Source organism: Pieris napi, chromosome 5, assembly GCF_905475465.1.
Source record: "Pieris napi chromosome 5, ilPieNapi1.2, whole genome shotgun sequence".
Lineage (NCBI taxonomy): Eukaryota > Metazoa > Arthropoda > Insecta > Lepidoptera > Pieridae > Pieris > Pieris napi.
Genome location: NC_062238.1, coordinates 7,303,957 through 7,324,351, shown reverse-complemented (window position 1 = coordinate 7,324,351; position 20,395 = coordinate 7,303,957). Strand labels below are relative to the sequence as shown.

Sequence of the window (20,395 nt, the reverse complement as noted above, 5' to 3'; positions counted from 1 at the left end):
AAGGAAATTTTTTATATGCGATACTTTTTAAAACCCACCTGCACTGTTATTTGTGAATAAAACTTTTTATACTAATTGTACTTGTCATATTTTTATCAATTTACACTATTTAAATGGCTATGTCCATATTTTTAATAAATGTTTTTGCTATTCAAATGTGTTTTATTTAAATTAAATACGATATACATGAAGCACATAATAGGTATATACCTCATAAAACACATATTCAGAATAAAGATACAATTTATGGTAACATTAACAATATTATTTAAGTAACAGTTTAAGTAGCAGACTTTAATTTGTATTTGAACTTAAGATATTGCGTATCTGTTTAAGTGTGATTACCATTTTATTAAAAATTCCGGGCAATGCTACCAAAAAGTACAAAGATTGTTACTAAAAACCCAAGAAAAATGAAACAATGTGGATATTTCTAGGTATTTCCAGTTTTAATGAGTAATCGATCAATCTCTCAATTCTAGTATTATTTTTTTATTTACAAATTACTGACCACTAAAATAGGTACATATTATATTTCATCAATCACGTTTCCATCATAATATAACATATATTTACGTGTTTGTTTATGTGAAAGCTTTTTAATGCTATACTAGTTTCAGTTACGCAAACAATACTCAATATATGGGAAAGTAATTCTGGTCAATCTATCTTCAACAGTATTATGTGATAGATGTATAACTCGTGTTGGTTACTTGTCTTAGTTCAGATTCGACTAGTTTCAGGGCTGTAAAAATTCATGATGTTACTTTTACTCGCCTTAATAATTGTTATCAAACATTCATCAAGTACTGAAGTTCATAACACAGCAGCTGTCATAGCCAATCAAGAGTTTTCACCTAATTATCCAACAGCAGTTGTATGGTGGGAAACTGCTCCAGAAAATATACATCAGTTTTCCAAAGTATATAAAGGTCTTATAGTTACACTTTCACTTAATTATACAAATGTGAATGAAACAGCATTAACCACCGTGTATGACCAAACAGTCATTTACGTTAAATATGTTGAAGAATTCAGCTTAATTTTAAAAATGTTAAAACTTTCTTTAGAACCCATCCAACTTATTTTGGTGTTAATTGAAGTGAATGAGAGTAGGATTACTGAACTCATACAGGTTGCTTGGAAAAATGAGGTTGCTGAAATAATAATTGTTACAACCAATATAAAAAAAGAACTAAGTTTGTACACATTTATTCCATATACACCTGGAGATTGTGGTAACATTACACCTGTCGAAGTTCCAGTTAATGTTCCAAGTTTCTTTATCAGAAAATTTCTCAACTTTAACAAATGCCCTCTTACACTGTCTGCTCATACATCGATGCCGTATATAAAGGTTATTAAAGAAAATGACAAAATAATACTCAAAGGGTTTGAATCGGATATTATGAATCTAATTGTTGAAAGACTTAATGCTACGTTAGTAGTAATATCTAATGAAGAGCAAGAACGTGACAACATCGCAAACGACAGTTTAAAAGTTGGTTTTAGTGATTTAATAAGCAAAGATGCAGACGTCATGTTACCAGCAGTATTTGTCAATGAAAAAAGGTATTCCGTTGCTTTAACTACATACACGTATAACGACCTTACAATAGTCTGGATTGCTCCAAAACAACGCGTAATTTACGCTTGGGCGAACTTAATACTACCATTTATATCAAGAATTACGCCATTAATTATTCTTACAATCTTATGCTTTGTAGCCGTTGTTAAACTCATTATAAGATTTGGCAGATATCATGAATTAAAAGAAAAAACTGTAATATTTCAAAGTTTCACAATACTTTTAGGATTGCAAACGAAATTTGAAACCAAATGTTGGCTGAATAATACAACTTACGTTTTGTGGGTATGGTATTGTTTTCTGATACGTATCGCTTATCAGGGTGATCTCATAAATGGCTTGCACAAAGTTATTCTGGAACCTCCTATTCGGACTGTTAACGATGGCTTGCAAATCCTCGATGAAGTGGTCGCTTCTGCAGCAATACAAGAGCTATATAAGAATACATCACTCGAAGAACAATTTAATGTGTTAGCCAAGCCTAGTGATTCAGAAGCATACCTTAAAAATATCGTTGATGGGGCAAGAATTTTACTAGCTGAAGATTATATTACTGTAAAGAGTCATGGGTATTTGGATATGGTGCAGTTTTTAGAAGAAAGCGTGGTTAGGTTACCGGCTTGTATTTTTGTAAGAGCCCGATGGCCTGGTGTCGACGAATTTCGCCGTAAAATAATGGAATTTCACCAACATGGGTTTTTTGGATATTATTATTTTCAATATAAAGCCAGACACTACAGAAGATATGAAAGAACTAATGGATCACATACAAAAGAACGGAGCACAAAACCACTCACCATTGCTTCACTGAGTTCATTGTTTTATGGACTTTTGATGGCGTATTTTATCTGCTTTCTTGTATTTTGCATGGAAATTATCTGGTTTAAGACGAAGGTCACGAAAGAACCTAATGGTAAAAAGACAAAACATAAAGGTAACTTTTATAGAGGGATGAGGATAAAAAAATTATATTAAAATATAAAAAAATTGTGACCATCCAGAGTAATAAAAAAATAATCGGTTGTATGTAAAGTCGGTTTACTGACGATAGTTGAACGTGACAACATCATAAGAAAATACTGATGGATGGTTGCATTTTTCAAAAGAAAATTTTAATTTTATTTGTTTGATAGATATTTTGTATGGATATAGAGACGGAGGTAAATGGAAATCGCAATTGAATTGATCAAGTTACATTTATTTGTATGCATAAATACAATTGTGTCAACGAACGAACGCTGCCGAACGCGGAGACCGATTGTGCCTCTTTGTCGCTCGTTCCGCGCTCTCGCTTGCACTTCAATCCTTAAATGGAACGACTCAGAGCGAGGTAACGCCGCAGGCGGCATGATTTTTCGTGCGTGCAGCTGGCTCCATCGAATTATAAGACGTTGTCACGTCAATAAAAACATAACATCACCTTAACAATCTAAATAAATATGTTTATATTTATTTATAAGTTTTAGAATAATTATAGTGATATAATTTTAAATTAAAAAAGCACTGTTGGCCTGACTTGGCTTGACTTTCTGTCTATGTGCGCATCTAACATTCGCTCGTACGATGAAGAAAACATGTGAGAATACCGGCATGTCTCAAATTCAAAAATCGACCTCATGTTTTAGACAAAAACTTATGACTTACTAGTCTATTAAATAAAAATTATCAGAAACAGATGCAATCTGAGGCCAAGACCCATTTTACTTATATATTTAAATGTGTCTAAGCATTAGCGGACAAAATCGACAAACCTTATCTAGTTCTAAAATAGTGCCTGTGGATAGATCGCACCAAACCTATTAGCGTGATGTGTTTTAGACATAGGTCAATAGGGTACAGTAATCTATTATGAATGCACCTAATTCATTAAGACTATATATATTATATAGCCGTATCTTAAAAGTTTAAATGTATATGTAATTATGTATACCATATACATGTAATATTTTATCCTATGTTTCCTCTTTACAAGAAAGGAGATGATTAAGAAAGTAAAATAGCTGATAAGCATATATTGATATACATACATAACATATATAAAGTGATAAAGCATTTGAACATCTAGCATCAGCTACTAATTATGCATCAATGTTTTGATGGGCTTTGTTATAATGTAGCGTCTTATTACGCGCAATAGAATTAAATTGTAATGGCGCGTCATAAATCCATTTAGGTACATTTTTCTATTGCGTCGCAGATAGTCTTCTTTGCCGAAATCTTTTTTCTCTCTTTAGTAAACTGAGTTCGCAGTACATGTATTTTAGTTTCCACGACTTTTTTGGGTATATTTTAGGGCTTGAGATACTTCTTCAAATGCATCGTTATTTTTGATTCTATTCTTTGATTGAGGAATCCTATAATAATGCTTTTGATTGAAACAGTTCTATTAATTGCATTATTTTAACATTGCTCCTCACTACTGCCATGTTTATAAACGGATAATGTAGACAGAAACTCCGCAACACGTTGATTCAACATTCTTGCTAAACAAATGTTTACCATGAATACAAAGCCCAATAATCATAATTTTATGTTATACTAGCTGACCGGGCAAACGTCGTTCTGCCATGTATACATTTATAACAAAAAAATAGGGCTTGATCGTAGAGGGGTGAAAATTAGGGATTGTATGTATTTTAATGCTGTATCATAAAAAAATAATTAGGGGTGGACTACCCTTACCATTTAGGGGGATGAAAAATAGATGCTGTCCGATTCTCAGACATACCCAATATGCATGCACAAATTTCATGAGAATCGGTGAAGCCGTTTCGGAGGAGTTTAACCACAAACACCGCGACACGAGAATTTTATATATTAGATATATAAATAGTGTATAAGTTTTAAATTTGTCTGATGTACTGCTGGACAAAAATACTATGTCTAGTTTACATTTCCACTACACTATTATAAATTTACCTTTTAAACTATGTACACAATAAAAATAATAGTTATGTTACAAGTAACATGTCAATGTTATTATGTGTTTTTTTTTAATGATACTGTACCCCCTAACGGGCGTACGGTGAGGCCGTGAAAGGTGCTGCCGCAGGCCATGGACACCGTGTGCGTTGCCGGCCTTTAAGAGGGGAGTAGCATGCCCTTTTTTTAAAGTTTGGGGGTCGTATCTCCCAGGAAAGACCCCACTGGAAGTCAATTCCACATTCTTACATGTTAAGTTTTACGTAGAGGTTATCTAAAAGTGAAAGAAAAATGGAAAATGTGTGTTATTTTTACTCTAACTGAGAAGTTATTAGTAATGAAAGCGTACCAAATTGTTTTTGGGTATATCTTTTATCTATTGGGTCTTTGAAATAATGTACTAAATATATCAATAATAATTAAAAATTAAAAATTAATAAATAGGTAATTTAAACAAATGACTGTTTTTTCGAGTTGATTCGAGTGTGGAAATTAATCTGTTTAAAGATGAAAAAAATATATGTTATAGTATATATATATAAACATCTTGGAGTACATCGAAATAAACATACAAGCTGTTCTGAGCGTCAGATTTCTTTTGGTGCACAATCGGGGATCCCACATACGACATTCGGGGGTTCTTTCTTCCCTTATAAAAAAGGGAAGAAAGAAAATCCATTATATCAGTGACGTCGTAGCATACGCAGAAATCTAATAACTCAGCCAGGACACATTTCCATTCAAATGAATTTTGTACCGGTGCCTGCTATCTCTGCTACATATCTTTAATAACCATAAATCTACAAATTGAATTTGAAATCTATGAATTCCTTTTTTCAATTGGAAATAGGAATGACATCTATTTCCAATATGTTCGCAGAGTATCATTAGTTTGTTTGGTTTGATCAACTAAGGCTAAAGATATCCGTTTCACAATAACGCAGTTTTGAAATTTGTATATGGTACAAGAATATGTATGGATTTTTATTACAAATTTTATAATATTTACTTTCAATATATCAAGTATGAAGCATGGAGTAATGGTTGCAGTTCCTTACGATTTCCTTGTAAATCAAAACTTAGTCATTAAAAAGAGATCGGAGCGAAAGCGGAGAGTAAATTGCCAGTTCCTCTCGCCCTTCATTTGGGAACTGGTTGTATTTCAATTTTAATGTTTAAATATTGACGTTCATAAGTTTTGATTTGATTTATAACAAAACACGGTAAATTAAATAAATAAAAACTACTTTCCGTGCGGCTTGATCCCTTGGCGTTGCGTAGAAATGTGAGGTATCTGTGCATCTTCTACCGCATTTACCACGGAGAGTGTTCAGAGATGTTCGGTCTAATACCTGCAGCTGAGTTTCTTTATCTGACGTCAAGGCAGAATACAAAATACCAACCGTATCGCCACGACGTCCGTCGTTTCACAACTGACGTTTTCTAAGACAGTTTTTGCCGCGCACCACCGCTATGTGGAACCAGCTGCCCACTAAAGTATTTCCGAACCAATTCGATTTAGGGTCCTTCAATAGAAGAGCGTACCATTTCTTGAAAGGCCGGCAACGCACTCGCGAGCCCTCAGGCATTGTGAGTGTCCATGGGCGGCGGTATCACTTAACATCAGGTGAGTCTCCTGCCCGTTTGCCTCCTATTACAAAAAAACGAATCTATTATATTAGAACGTCAAACATCATAGACGTCTTGCAAATATTAATTAATTTAATTAAATAAAACACATTATTAAGAGCTTGCTGCAGAATTGAATACATTCTTGCGCAGTTACAATTAACAATCACAATTAGCGTAGATAAATGTAAGCCGATAACCTGATAGGATCAAAGTTCCCACGGGACGCCCCAAGCGTTTTAATTGCCGATCCCCTTGGCTTGACACCGAATGGATTCAGTCATTTACATAAATAGGCTGCACTTTAAGATTCAGTGCATCTGATTATTTTACTGTTACCTTAATTAATGTTACATAATTTAACAACCACAAACTTAAAACAACCTTAGTTACATAATTTAACAACCACAAACTTAAAACAACATTATAATAACTATGTCTATGGTACAGGTATTGTCCTGGTAAGACCAAAGACAATTGAAGAAAAAAGTTTGTTGACATTGACAGCTTAATTTTAAAATTTATTATTTGTTTATTGCTCTTTATTCTGATAAATAGAACGCTTAAAAATGAACGATGAATCACCAGCTTTATTCATATGTTGTATAAAACAAAAAACCACAACGTAGATAAATAATTAATATGGTTCATATTCACGTGATAAATAATGAAAATACCTCATTTGTAAGCGCTTAGGCTAAACAATGCCATCAAAGGCCCAGCATTCAAGTGAAATGCGCGCGACTGCAATACGTGATAAATTTTACAGAACAATGGTGGCTGTGCGACCAGTCGGCGTAAATCACACATGGACAACAGGCAATGTAAAGTGAGAATGTGATGTCTAATCGTTCAAAAACATGCATGTATTGATTGAATTCTCTTAGATACGCCTGTGTAGATTCTAAACTAGATATTTACCTTTTTATTCTAAGCTTTGATTACATATAAATTCTATACAAATATTTATTTAGTTCATCATCGGTTATTGTCAAGTTCAAAATAGTCTAGAGAATTATCAAAAACTTATTCAATGAAAAATTTAATAAAAGAATTAAAGAACTAATTACTACTAATTAAATAACAAAAAAGATCAGTTACATAATAAGATTTTCCCATTACTGAAATGAACTCAAAAAACTTAAGTAGTGATAATTAAGATATATATATTTAATTAATTCCTACGTTTAAAGATTTCATTGAAATAAGTTTATTAAGCGTGTCTAACAGTCATTTCAAGCAATTTACGAACAAATGTCGTCGGATTTCATGATAATTCCCTTTGCGAGTTGGCACCCTTCAATTATTAAAATATTCCATTTAATATAAGCTTTCCGTATAATTCAAAGAACTTCTTAAAACGGTAATGTTTGTTCTTAATTTGAAAATAAAGTGAGAAAGGATTTATTAAAATATAAATAACACAAGTGACTTTGTCGGCTGAATGTTAATTAAAAAAGAAATCAATACCTTTTTCTATCTTACGAAACACAACATTTTGGTGATGGTATTATAATTCCATGCATGCATATCTTTCTATACATATATATAATTCTTCTGTGAGTGTGTATGTCACTGAACTTCTCTCAAACGACTGGACCGATTTTGATGAAATTTTTTGTGTGTGTTCAAGGGGATCTGGGAATGGTTTAGATTCACAAATCAGCCCGGCAGATGGCGCTGCAGTCGGTACTTTCATACTTTGCTTAATATCCTAATCTCTTGAAATATCATGCAGGACAACGTCTGTGGGGTCCGCTAGTACATATATATATTATATGTAAAATTACTAAACTGATATGATCTAACTTATATTGACTACGCGTTTGTGTTTTGTTCTCTATAATGTAAGTGCGTCCTTCTATTTTGCCCGCTTTTGCGTTTGTTTTTTTGTTGTTATGATTTTGTTTCAATATGTCAAGTGAAGCATGGCGTAACGGTTTCAGTTCCTTCCAATTTCCTGGTATGCCAAAACTTGGCGATTAAAATAGTGTCGGAGAGTTTCTTGCTAGTTCGTCTTACACTACGTGATAAATTGCTTAATAAATGTAAATTTAAATTTTATTTTTTTATATTTTGACGTTCATAGTTAAATTTGATTAAATAAATTTTGATTTAAATTGATAGGATATAATTTTAAGAGACGTGCTGCTTTTCTAATGCATATATAAACCGGTGCTTTTTGACCTTTGATTCTCGAAATAGTTGACGTGATCTATATTATTCTGACAATTTTGTTTCTAAATATAAGGAATATTATACTGCAAAATAGGACCACAAGCAGTGTGTTTATTAGAATTACTTCACATTCAAAACAGAAAAATAAGCATTATTATACTCAAATCAATTTGTGTATATTCATAGTTTCTTTTGACTTTGAAAAATCTATCTCGTAACGTGTTCCAATTTCAAATTTATGTAAAGTGAAAATTTTCTTATTTTTCGCATGATATTGTATGCTGCGTGATTGGTATTGTTCAGACAAAATAGATATCGGCTTGTACATTACATTCACGTATGCCTACGAATATAAAATTTGGTGAACTAAATTGAAGATTGTGAATCTGAAAATAACGCGAAAATTATTATATTTGTGTCCTTTCATATGTAGTAATACAATTTTTAAAAGCTATCGAGTTTGATGTTATATATTTAGAGGGAATACGAAGTTTGTATGTATAAAATATTTTATACGAGAATGATAGGGATTTATTTATTGATTTTTGACGAGTCATTGGTCTAGTGGTGAATCTTTCTAAATTCTGCGAATCCCGGGTTCGATCCCCGACTGAGACGAACATCGATGTGATGAGCATTTGGTGTTGTGCTAAGGTCTTGGGTGTTTAAATATGTATTTATATGTCTATCTATCTATAATATGTATGTATATCCGTTGCCTAGTACCCATAACACAAGCTTCACCAGCTTAGCATGGGACTAGGTCAATTGGTGTGAATTGCATTAAAAAATATATATATATATATCTACGTATATATCTGAAGAACACCCTAACTAGTGTAATTAGTTAAAAATCAAGACTATAAAGAGAGTATAATAATATAGAGAATTGCATTACATAACAATAGAAAATTAGTAACAAACAAAATAAAACTGCACTTTTTATACATCTTTTTTATATTTTATGTTTGCGTGTATTATATGTAAAACTGAATAGAACTGAAACACGTTAAAAAATTTACAGATATCTACGTAAATAACCCTATATCTAAAAAGAGTTTATACAAACAAGATAAATGCCGTAAAACTATAAAATGTTACGACAAATATTCATATTTGCTTTTACTGCCAGCGGTTTTATGTGTCCTTTATGTGACAACCTTTGTTACAGGACATAGGCACTTGATTCCACAACAATTTGTACTCATTGAACCTGCAGCTTTTCAATAGCCTTTGACTTTTAGGCATCACAAATAATGCAATATAAACAATGTTGGTAATATTAATGAGCGAAAAATTATAATCTTTGTCCATGTATTTGCGTTTATAGATTTTTCTCTTATAATGATGGTTTGAATTTGACTAAGAGTTCGAGGTTTTTGTCCCCTTATACGGCTAGACCTTTATAGAAGGGCATTATAACAAGTTGGAGTCCTTGAAAAGGCATTAACAATAGCTAAGCTTTTTAACATTACATAACTTTAGTATACTTTTAATGTTACATCCAACGTTAAGTTATTGCTAATATTATAAATAATTATAGAATGTATCCAAAGAAATGTTTATACATTCATCCCGCGTTACAACCTAAAAGGTCTAAAATTGTGGTCTGGGCCTCAGATTTCAGTATCATTTCTAATAGGCAAGTTGGTAATCAGCCTTCTATGCCTGACACACACCGACACTTTTGACGACTCATTGGTCTAGTGGTTAGTACCCCTGACTGCGAATCCATCAGACGATCATCGATGTGATGAGCATTTGGTGTTGTGCTTAGTTCTTGGGTGTTTAAATATGTATTTATATGTCTATCTATCTATAATATGTATGTATATCCGTTGCCTAGTACCCATAACACAAGCTTCACCAGCTTAGCGTGGGACTAATTCAATTGGTGTGAATTGTCTTTAAAAAAAAAACGACTTTTTGGGTCTAAGGCATGCCGGTTTGCTTAGCGTATGAGCGAGTGTTTAATGCGCACATAGACAGTAAGTGCATTGGTGCACAGCCTGGAATCTAACCGGATCATATCGGATGAGAGTCAAAATAAAAAAGAAAGGACAGGAAAATAAAAATTAAACCAAACTTTATATCTTAAAATTTATTAACAACCAACATAAACACGCATCTATTCGAGTCATACAACATTAAAAAATCATTCATAGTATATCTTTGGCAAGTCAAATTTTATAATTAAAAAGCCTCATACGATAAAATAATTAATTACGATAAAACATAAATTAAGTAGGAGTCGTATATAGCTTATCCTGACTTTGATTGCGGGAAAGGTATAATTTTTATATTCCCTGGTAGACCAAAGAGTACTGATTCATCATATTCAGCTATATATAAAACAAACTCATATAATATTGATAACACAACTTACTAATCAAGTAGGTAACAGAATTTTTCCCTCGTGAGATCAAACCGAGACAAATGCATATTAAAATCTGAAAAATTAACAATAAACAATTGAAGATGTCCCAAAAATAACCAAAACTAGAAATAAAACTCTCATAAAAAGATATCACATAGTCCTGTATACAATGATATGTCGCGATAAGCTTTGAGCCGTGGTAACAGAAATGAAAGTAGCAAATAAACTAATCTAGAATTGCATTTCACTATTATGTACATTTTTCACTTATATTACGAGTCTTCATATAAATAGCTGGTGTGCAACATACAATTGGGATTGAGAATATACTTTTCAAAGTTCCCAAGAAGTATCAAAATTGTTTAGCCGTACAAAACTCACTTATAAATAGATATTATTAATTTCATTGCATTATCCGTTAGTCCATGTTATTTTCATAGAGTCACGGTCTGCATTTGGAGAAACTTTGGCACTAAAATAATCCAAAATTGCATTGCTTTTAGATATGATAACGATAGTATTGGTAGGTTTTTTATATTTTTTACTTAAACAGTAAATGGTTATAAAACAACCCCTTACAGAGACTAGTTAGTAGCATCTACGGCATTTCAGTATAAAAATTAATTATACAGGAACTCATGTTAAACTTACACTCAAACTATTCGCTTTACATATACCAAATTGTACATTGCAAGTAATAAAGTAGTAAATAGAGATTAATTCTTCTAGCAGAGATTATATTGGAAAATCGTGAGCAATTTTCATTTAGTTTCATAGTTCGTTTGTAAACTAATTTTTGCTTCCAACACCATTCAAACTCTTCACAGGCTTGAAGCTAGCGAGTATCGTATGCCAACACAAATTGTCTATAATACTCGACTGATAGTCCTTAACAATGCCAATTACTGGCTGAACACTCAAATTGCACATAGTTCCCGACTCTGAACATTATATCACGTCACATATTTCATCATACAATGTCATTTAGTTCATTTTGTAAAGGATTTTCAGCTTTTTCAACACATTTTCTGATAGCATCAAGAACCGTGACCAAACGTCGGTCTAAAGCAGCTAAGTGTGGCTCCCACAAGATTGGGGAGACGGGATCAGCCCTCATTGACTCCCGGAGAACCGAAGATAGTGGTACTCCGTTGTGGTATCTAAAAACAAACACTCTTAATAATGATAATGTGCTGTCAAATACCTGAAAGATTTACGGCATATTCAAGTACCCACATAGTGAGGGTTCAAGTACCCACATAGTAAGGGTTCAAGTACCCACATAGTAAGGGTTCAAGTACCCACATTCCAAACCAACATTTTTGGAAATTATGATAATAATAAAATTCAAGCCAAAGTTAGGCTGCCACTTAAAATATTTATATAGTTCAAGTATTTTTTATATTCTCGAATGAAAATAAAAAATATTCAAACACCTATTATCGCCGTTTCGTGTATTAGCGGAACGCTTGTAAAGTATGATAACCTACTTTTTCTCACACACACACACCCAAAATCAAAATCACTAAGTTTTTTTTTAATTTAAAACAGTTGCCAATACAAGTTAAAATCTTATTTAGGGCTAAATAAATATTACTCACTTTAGAAGTACAGCGAGTGTAGTATGCCGTACGAGGCAGCATTGCAGCAGCGGTGCCAAAATGCTGAGTTCATCATGAAGAGCCTTTCCAAAGGCCCTACCCTGATCCAAATGCAGGGTAAATGTTTCGTTGCCAAACATTCTGGAAGAAATTATATGAAAGTGAAGAATCACTTTACTATCTTCAACAACTTCTATTATTCAACGACACAATATTATCCCGTAGATTTAGTAAAGAGGTTTTTATAGGTTTATTTGTAATTGACATTTGCCAAGAAGTCGGTAAAGTTTTTGTAAATACAAAAACTGTTTACTTAAATTAAAAAAAAAAACTTACACTTGTAACAATTATGTAGGCTTTATAAAGAGATTTCTCAAAAATGTTAAAGTAGGAAAAGATGTAGGAAAAGATTTTTAATAATTCTTAGTGTCTAAAAATTCTGTACTTACTTAAAAGTTTCGTAATGATGTCTGTCCATATTACCCGTAAGGAAATCAAATATGGACATATCCATTAGATCCAAGAGTCTTCTACCTGAATCGTATGGTGGAGTTGTACGGACCTGGATAAATTTGTTACCGGATATTAAATAAACCATTAACATTAGAAATAATATTTGAGTGTTTTGTACAATTTGTGTTTGAGTTCAATTTTATAGCTATTTGATAAGATTTAAAGAACCACTTCGGATTATTTAGCACTTACAATATAACTTATACAAATTGTTATTTTAAATTCTATATATTATTATACGGCGACAGCATTCCCTGTGAAATACCGTGCTTCTTAGTGTTAACTATCATTATGCGATTGATGTTAAATTCAACAGTCTCAGACGAAATGAGTATTTCACAAGACAGTGTTATGATTAGACAGACGAAGACATATTATTTGAAAGCATGATACGTGATTATCGATTCGGCTAATCTGTGACCATTTTGTATCACGTGACTAACGTATTAAATTGAATAGAATTCATTAAGAAGTTATAATAGATTAATCTTGCCAAAGCCGCGTACAAATTATTTGAAGAAGTCTAGTAAGTATATTAGCGTGTTTAACCAATTCAAAAGGGCGTTAAAGATATTAAGTTACTCATGTAAATAAAAATTATAATGAGAAATAAAGTTCTTATAAACATTAAACATTATTAACGATTTAAAGCCATATTTGATACGGATTACTCTCTCAATAACACTTTATTTTTAAACTGTCAAATAGCCTATTATATTTTACCTACCTATATAGTATAGTTTATAGTATTTAAATTATATTGTGGAAAGTTGAAGTTGAAGTTAAGCAAACTAGGAATAATAAATTACCGTATCGCAATAATCCGACTGCAATTCCCACTGAGCTTTTCGTCGTTTGTGATACGATCGTCTCCACGGGTGTCTCCATACCTGGAAATATCAGAACCATACTTGTACTCGTCTGTTTTATTGATAATCATGAAAAGCTCCAATAAGAATAACTAAAACAAAGGCTTCGCCAAGATAAACATCACAGCTCTTATTATATTTGCTCAAGAAACAATTTCCATACATAAAAAACCATAAATTGCGTTAAAATTATTTTAGTACTACGTACTAGGCCTAAGCCTATATTGAAATAGTCAGAATCGATTTTTCAAATGAAAAAGTTCTTAATTCAAAAAGAAGACGAAGTGTAATCTGTGGTGCATGGTCTATTTCATTTATCACTTTACTCTACAGACCACCATTTAATCAACCAAAACAATTTATTGGTTCGATGAAAATCAAACCCTGAATCTTCATGCTATACTGTGTGTTACCAATTTAGATATTTTTTAGCTTACCCATTAAAGTGGACCCAATAATCAAGAATCTTATTAGCGAATTACCAAAATCAATTAAACAAACACCGTTTCATACATTTTACACTCTCGTAACAACGTACCTTTCGTTCAGCCAGATCCGAGGACGGTAGGAACGCTGCGAAGCTCCCTTCTAACATATCTGGGTTGCCACAGATCGCGTGACCAGTATCACAGTAGTAGGAGCATTTTCCATGAAAGCAAAAATTGTTTGCTGGCGACACGAAAAATGTCTTGAGGATGTCGCCCTCCGTCACGTCATAAATTTCCGTCGTCATGTTTAGAACTCGACCCACGACTGGCATCGCTCTCCGGAAGCCGAGTATTCTGTGAAAACAAGCATAGTGTATAGAACCAAGTCGATAATATTAAAAAAAAGGGTGCGTGTACTTATGTACACGTAGACGTGTAAAAAGTTATACTTCTTTGGCATTATTAAAAAAAGTTTTTGATTGCATGCAAATAATTAATTACAATTAAATAAATAAAGACTGGAAAAGGAGTAATTATAGTCAATAAAGTTCAGTTTACATTTGAAAAATTAAATAAATCAATATTTATTATTATTTATTCTCTTACATTAAGTGTAACATAAATTCTATTATTATTCGAATGTTGTTTTTAAATTATGTCCAATGCCGTAGCATCTTCCGTGGCACAATAAAATTTCACTCTCATCAATTTTTCATAACGCGCCTAAAGAAGTATAACTTCAAAAATGCCTGCTTGCCTGAAAATTTAGTCTTCTACTTTTATCCACAACGAAGTTATAAGGCGATCAAATATGGCCGAGAAAAGGATGGTACCTACGGCCGTGCCGTTTTTTTGACTTGGCGAGGACACTCCAGTGCTCCCAGATAGGATTGTTCAATTTAAAACAAATTTTGTATATCTATTCTAATGGTGAAAATAGACAAATCATTCGACATGGCATAGACAATTTATATAATTCAGCCAGTTACGTCTCGGACAGCTTTTCTAACACACATACAAACGTCTATTATCCAGGAATAAAAACAACATCATTCAATAATGCATATATGATATTTTATCTATAAAACGCACAGTATCGACACTACGTAGATTGTATGTGGAGTTGCACACAAATTAAAAAGCACAGGTATCATTCAGAATCCTAGTTATTTTTAATTTAAGTATCAATACATAGAGTGGCGCGCTCGCAATTGTTTATTGTTTTGTTTCAAATGTTAATTATTGATTTTTGAAACGAGAAACTAACAATGTCATAATTTTGAATAGTGTTTCTTCCTGCACTATACACGTTTAGAGACCATTCTCAAGAAATATTAGATGGGATTGTTAACACGAGAATTAGATACCTATTACTAGAGTTTAAACTAATTCATGCTAACAGCTAAAAGGCACTTTTTTTTTATAAATTGGCAAAAATTGCTAGTATAATGTTGCAGGCATAATTTGAATTTAATATTCATTCTTATGGTTCGGTTCATTTACCAATTTTATAGTGCATGACCGAGTTTTTGATGAACACCGAAAATCTGTCTATTGAATAAATCCTATTACATCCGGTTCCTTTCGATCTAAAATACCAGTTGAAATTGCAATCAATAGTTTTTATAAACTGTATTCAGTGCAGTGTATTTATAGCTTTAGAATTTAAATACAATTTGAGTTTATTCTTAAATAAGTTTCTATTTAGGCATAATAAGTACTTTGTTGTATTACCTTAGCTAAACGGTAATGGCAGGGTTAAAAAACATCTTTTATGTTTTAAATTTATTTATTTATATATATTTTATGGTGGTAACTCAAACTGGACACAGTTTTTCTGGACGACGCAGTTTTCCACCAGGACGTCGAACATGTTTAAATAACTAACTATATATATATAACTGTATACTAAGGCCAGTGACATATACCCTATAACATTATAACCATTAAAATTTTACGTAAAACACCACAAACCAATTGAAACATTGACGCTCCACAGTTTATAGAAACTTCTTCGTAGGTACCACGTGGGTCATATTATGTTTAACTTTTATATTAGATGTACAGTGTTTGAGATGAATTAGCATGCATCAGTTTTAAACAGAAATCTTGGTTTAAATATAGAACAAAGTGGTTTAAATATAGAAAAAACATAAGAATATAGATATTGAGAAAAACATGTTTATTACAAGACCTTAGACCTCCACGTGTCACCGTCCTTAAATACCTCCTCCACTCTCATAATGTTCACCTTGAGAAGAAATAATCGTACTTGATATTTGCATTCTATTAAGATTTTTACCTGTCCAAATGAAACGCGGCAATTTCAGCATTGTGACGCTCATAGTCCGAGAAGTAGAAGTGATTTGGCAACGTTTGGACGTCTCTTGCAAATCTGTGAACAAATGATAATTAAATTTAAATGTGTCATTCAAATGCGTCCCTTTATTACTATCTTTATGGCTTTATATAATTTCATAAGTCATTTCACAACATTAGTTTGAGTGGAGAGTATAACCAACATTATATGCAAAGCCGTAAGATTGTTTTCTATAGTAATACAGTCAAACCTGGGTAAGTGAGAACTGGATAAGTGAGAAAACTCTATAAGTGAGAGTAATAACCGGGACCCGTCATTTTAATCTCCCAAAACCTTTATTAGCGAGAAACAGAAACCTCTGTAAGAGAGAGTCGTTTTTCCCTCATGCACCTCCGTAAGTGAGACTGCTACTTATCTTTACCTCTATAAGCGACAGTCGGGCTTAATTTATAATATGTACTTTAGATGCGTTAGAGACGGTCGCACTTGCTGTGACTTGTTATTGCTGCGTACCTCTATAAGAGAGAAACGCTACCCATGTACCTGCATTAGCGGGAAACTCGGTTTAGTGAGAAACCTATATAAGCGAGAATGAGATTGTGCTCCCTTGAACTCTCGCTTATCCAGGTTTGACTGTATGTATTACGTCTGTATGTATAATTACGACGCAGTCACATTCGCAACGACTCTGGAAGGTCTATCTATGTTAAATATTTCATTTTGACAGTATGTAACACTACATAAAAGTTAACGCAATAAAAAAAACATGGTAACAGCTAATAAATAGTATATACACTGTGACGTACCAACGGGCCACAGAGTATTTTCTTAACTGGTACGTACTGACCGAGCGTAGTTTATAAAGCATTTTATTTACCCATAGTTATAGCGGTGGTACTTAATCTATATATATAAAAATGAAACCCGTTTTCCGTTGTCACGACATAACATGAAAACGGCTTGACCGATTTGTCTGATTTTTTTTGTTGTGTTTGTAATTGTCAGGAGAAGGTTCTTATAAAAGAAAACAAGAAAAAAATTGCGCGGAAAATTAGAAAATTTAAGAATACTTAACCACCATACAATTCGAACTTTTTAATGTAACCTTATGGCGTTTGACATAACATTGACAGAATGCGTGCTGCAAATATCGTCAAAGAGGATGTAAGAAAAATCGTTTAAAATAAATGCTTCGATCGGAGTTATTATATTGATAATATAATATTAGAATAATAAACGCTTTGTTTCTGAAATATTTTTTAATTAATTATACCAATTTGAAATCAATATTCAAAGTTAAGACAGGACAACGTCTGTCGGGTCCGCTAGTATTGTATATCAAAGAGATTTATTTAGTCCAATTCGACCAAAATTTGGATTTTCGGTTTTGTGTTTAACCAAAGAGGGGTCTCTATAAATCTACATATCTCGTTATATACATACATAATATGTACTTGTAAATCAAGGTATGGAAACTAGCAGTATGTTGTTTAACGCGTGGTTACACCCACTCATTGTCCGCTGTGTCAGTATGTAATGTTTGTAGAGATTCCGGTCATTATATAATAGCTTAAAGGTAATGACAATTTTGTATTCTAGTGTTAAAATGTGATGTTGCATACAGCTTCAATAATCATAGACTTATAGTCCAAGATCCCAGAGCGTTCTGACATAACTTATTTTCACATGGATGAAACCTTCACGAATTAGTAACGTCTAGTATACTTTAAATACCTGCTTACTTGTGGAGCTTGCCTTGTGACACCTGGGCAGGTACCAGGTGAGAAAGGTAACTAAAAATATGAGTTATCTAACTTAAATTTGTATGGCTGAATTTTATATATATTTTGTAGAATATTATTCTAAACTAGAATTATAAAGTGTCAGACACTTTTCATGGACCAGAGCTTTTGTCAGACGCTTTAAAGCTCGACAAAAAATTAATGAACTTTACTTATTTTTTCATGTCTGACTTTTAAATATATTATTCAAGTAACTACTACAAAGTTATATTTCATCAGTCAGACAAATTCGAGTGACCAAACATCCCCTAAACACAAAATTATTCAGCCGGGAGTGCGAGCGCGAGAGCACTATGCGCATGCGTTTCAGAGTAAAAAATTGAAATGTATTGAAAATACTTATTAATTTCAATCCAAGATTTTTGCATCCTTATTTCAGTAAGATCTCTTATTAAAAAAAAAAAGATTTAAAAAGATTCAACCCAGTCAAAATGTATCACTACATAGTATAAAACAAAGTCGCTTTCTCTGTCCCTATGTCCCTTTGTATGCTTAAATCTTTGAAACTACACAACAAATTTTGATGCGGTTTTTTTTAACAGATAGAGTTCAAGAGGAAGGTTTATATGTATAATAACATCCATTAAATATTGGAGAAGTACTGTTATTTTTGAGGTTTCTAATGTGATGTCGTAAATAATTACATTTTTTTCGCTTCATTGCAAACGCAGGCTGAACCCTACGAGTTTTATCAAAATAATGTACTAAGTATTGTAGACATTGAATAGATCTACAGAAAAGTCCGTGATGGTATATGTCTAAGTCTATCTGTTATGGATAACCCACAATAACTTTTTTTTGTCATTTACTTTTTACGACAAATAATGGCTAATTTTCGAAGCGATTTTAACCAATACAGCATTAATCCATAACCAATTAAATACCTTGAATACATTGTTCATTTAATATAGATCTATATGGCCCTTTACACCGTATGATTTAAGTGAATATTTTCGAAGATATTACAGATTTAAAAATTGCGGGACGTAGCGTTTGCGGCGGTACCGGCCGGCTGCACAGTTTTTCTGTAGTGTATTTAGTATCAGCATTGCACCAGTGCGAAGCCGGGGCGGGTCGCTAGTATCTATATATTTGTCAAGTTGAATCTTTTTTTATCTCTTTTTCTAATCAGGGATGAGCTTCAATATTAAGTTGTGAATTAATAAATATTAAAGTGAATTTATTTATTGCATGTATTTGGGATAGTGAATATACTTGTGTCAGATCTATTGACTGCAGCGGACTAGTTTTTATATAATTTATCTTCATAAAGCAATTTTATGAATAAGGGTCTGATCACTTTGAAAAATAACGTAAAATTTTGTATATTTACATAACCAACTTTAAATAAGGGATCTTGCTACTATTCATTGCGATATCATAGTGTATATTTATGTTTCATTTTAAACTCGATTATATAAATTCTCACTAAAGGAATTCCCACATCACACTCTATGCTCACGGCACGAATGGTAACGAAAAGAATGAACATTAAATAGTTATAATCCAATCGATGAAAGAGGAATACCTCGCTTTTATTCGATATGCCAAAAAAAGTACTAGAATAACTGAAAAGCGTGAATTCTACTAAAATATACCAAATAATTTTTACATACTAAATTCTGTTGACAGTACCTCAAAATCTACCAAAAAAGTAGAAATCTACTAAATCTGGTCACACTGCTGTAAAGTGGAGGAGATGTTGAGTTTAAGAAGAGGAACCGAGTTGTTGTGAACGTCTCACTCGCTCTGCAATGCATGCGCATAGTGCTCTTTCGCTCGCACTCCCGGCTGAATAACTTTGTGTTTAGGGGATGTTTGGTCACTCGAATTTGTCTGACTGATGAAATATAACTTTGTAGTAGTTACTTGAATAATATATTTAAAAGTCAGACATGAAAAAATAAGTAAAGTTCATTAATTTTTTGTCGAGCTTTAAAGCGTCTGACAAAAGCTCTGGTCCATGAAAAGTGTCTGACTCTTTATAATTCTAGTTTAGAATAATATTCTACAAAATATATATAAAATTCAGCCATACAAATTTAAGTTAGATAACTCATATTTTTAGTTACCTTTCTCACCTGGTACCTGCCCAGGTGTCACAAGGCAAGCTCCACAAGTAGGCAGGTATTTAAAGTATACTAGACGTTACTAATTCGTGAAGGTTT

General features: G+C 32.6%; 2 protein-coding genes across 4 annotated transcripts in view; one reads left to right on the top strand and one right to left on the bottom strand.

Annotated features, from left to right (window-relative positions):
* The first annotated feature begins 953 nt into the window (after nucleotides 1-953).
* Nucleotides 954-2,646, top strand: LOC125049549. The gene has a single exon (XM_047648912.1). It carries the CDS (start codon nucleotides 1,052-1,054, stop codon nucleotides 2,561-2,563), a length of 1,512 nt encoding a protein of 503 aa, XP_047504868.1. The 5' UTR covers nucleotides 954-1,051; the 3' UTR covers nucleotides 2,564-2,646.
* Nucleotides 2,647-10,403: 7,757 nt separating this feature from the next.
* The window catches only part of LOC125049467 (extracellular serine/threonine protein CG31145), a 67,373-nt gene continuing 57,381 nt past the window's right edge, over nucleotides 10,404-20,395 (bottom strand). For all 3 annotated transcript variants that reach the window (XM_047648783.1, XM_047648781.1, XM_047648782.1), the window contains 6 exons: nucleotides 16,408-16,500; nucleotides 14,216-14,459; nucleotides 13,618-13,698; nucleotides 12,745-12,857; nucleotides 12,296-12,436; nucleotides 10,404-11,854 (listed from right to left, as the gene is read on the bottom strand). In XM_047648783.1, the coding sequence (XP_047504739.1) occupies nucleotides 11,665-11,854; nucleotides 12,296-12,436; nucleotides 12,745-12,857; nucleotides 13,618-13,698; nucleotides 14,216-14,459; nucleotides 16,408-16,500 (862 nt within the window). In that variant the 3' untranslated portion in view covers nucleotides 10,404-11,664. The remainder of the gene's footprint in view (nucleotides 11,855-12,295; nucleotides 12,437-12,744; nucleotides 12,858-13,617; nucleotides 13,699-14,215; nucleotides 14,460-16,407; nucleotides 16,501-20,395) is intronic.

What these genes read in the sequence shown, in the direction of transcription:
- LOC125049549 (XM_047648912.1), top strand. Translation starts at nt 1,052, where the DNA reads ATGTTAAAACTTTCTTTAGAACCCATCCAACTTATTTTGGTGTTAATT.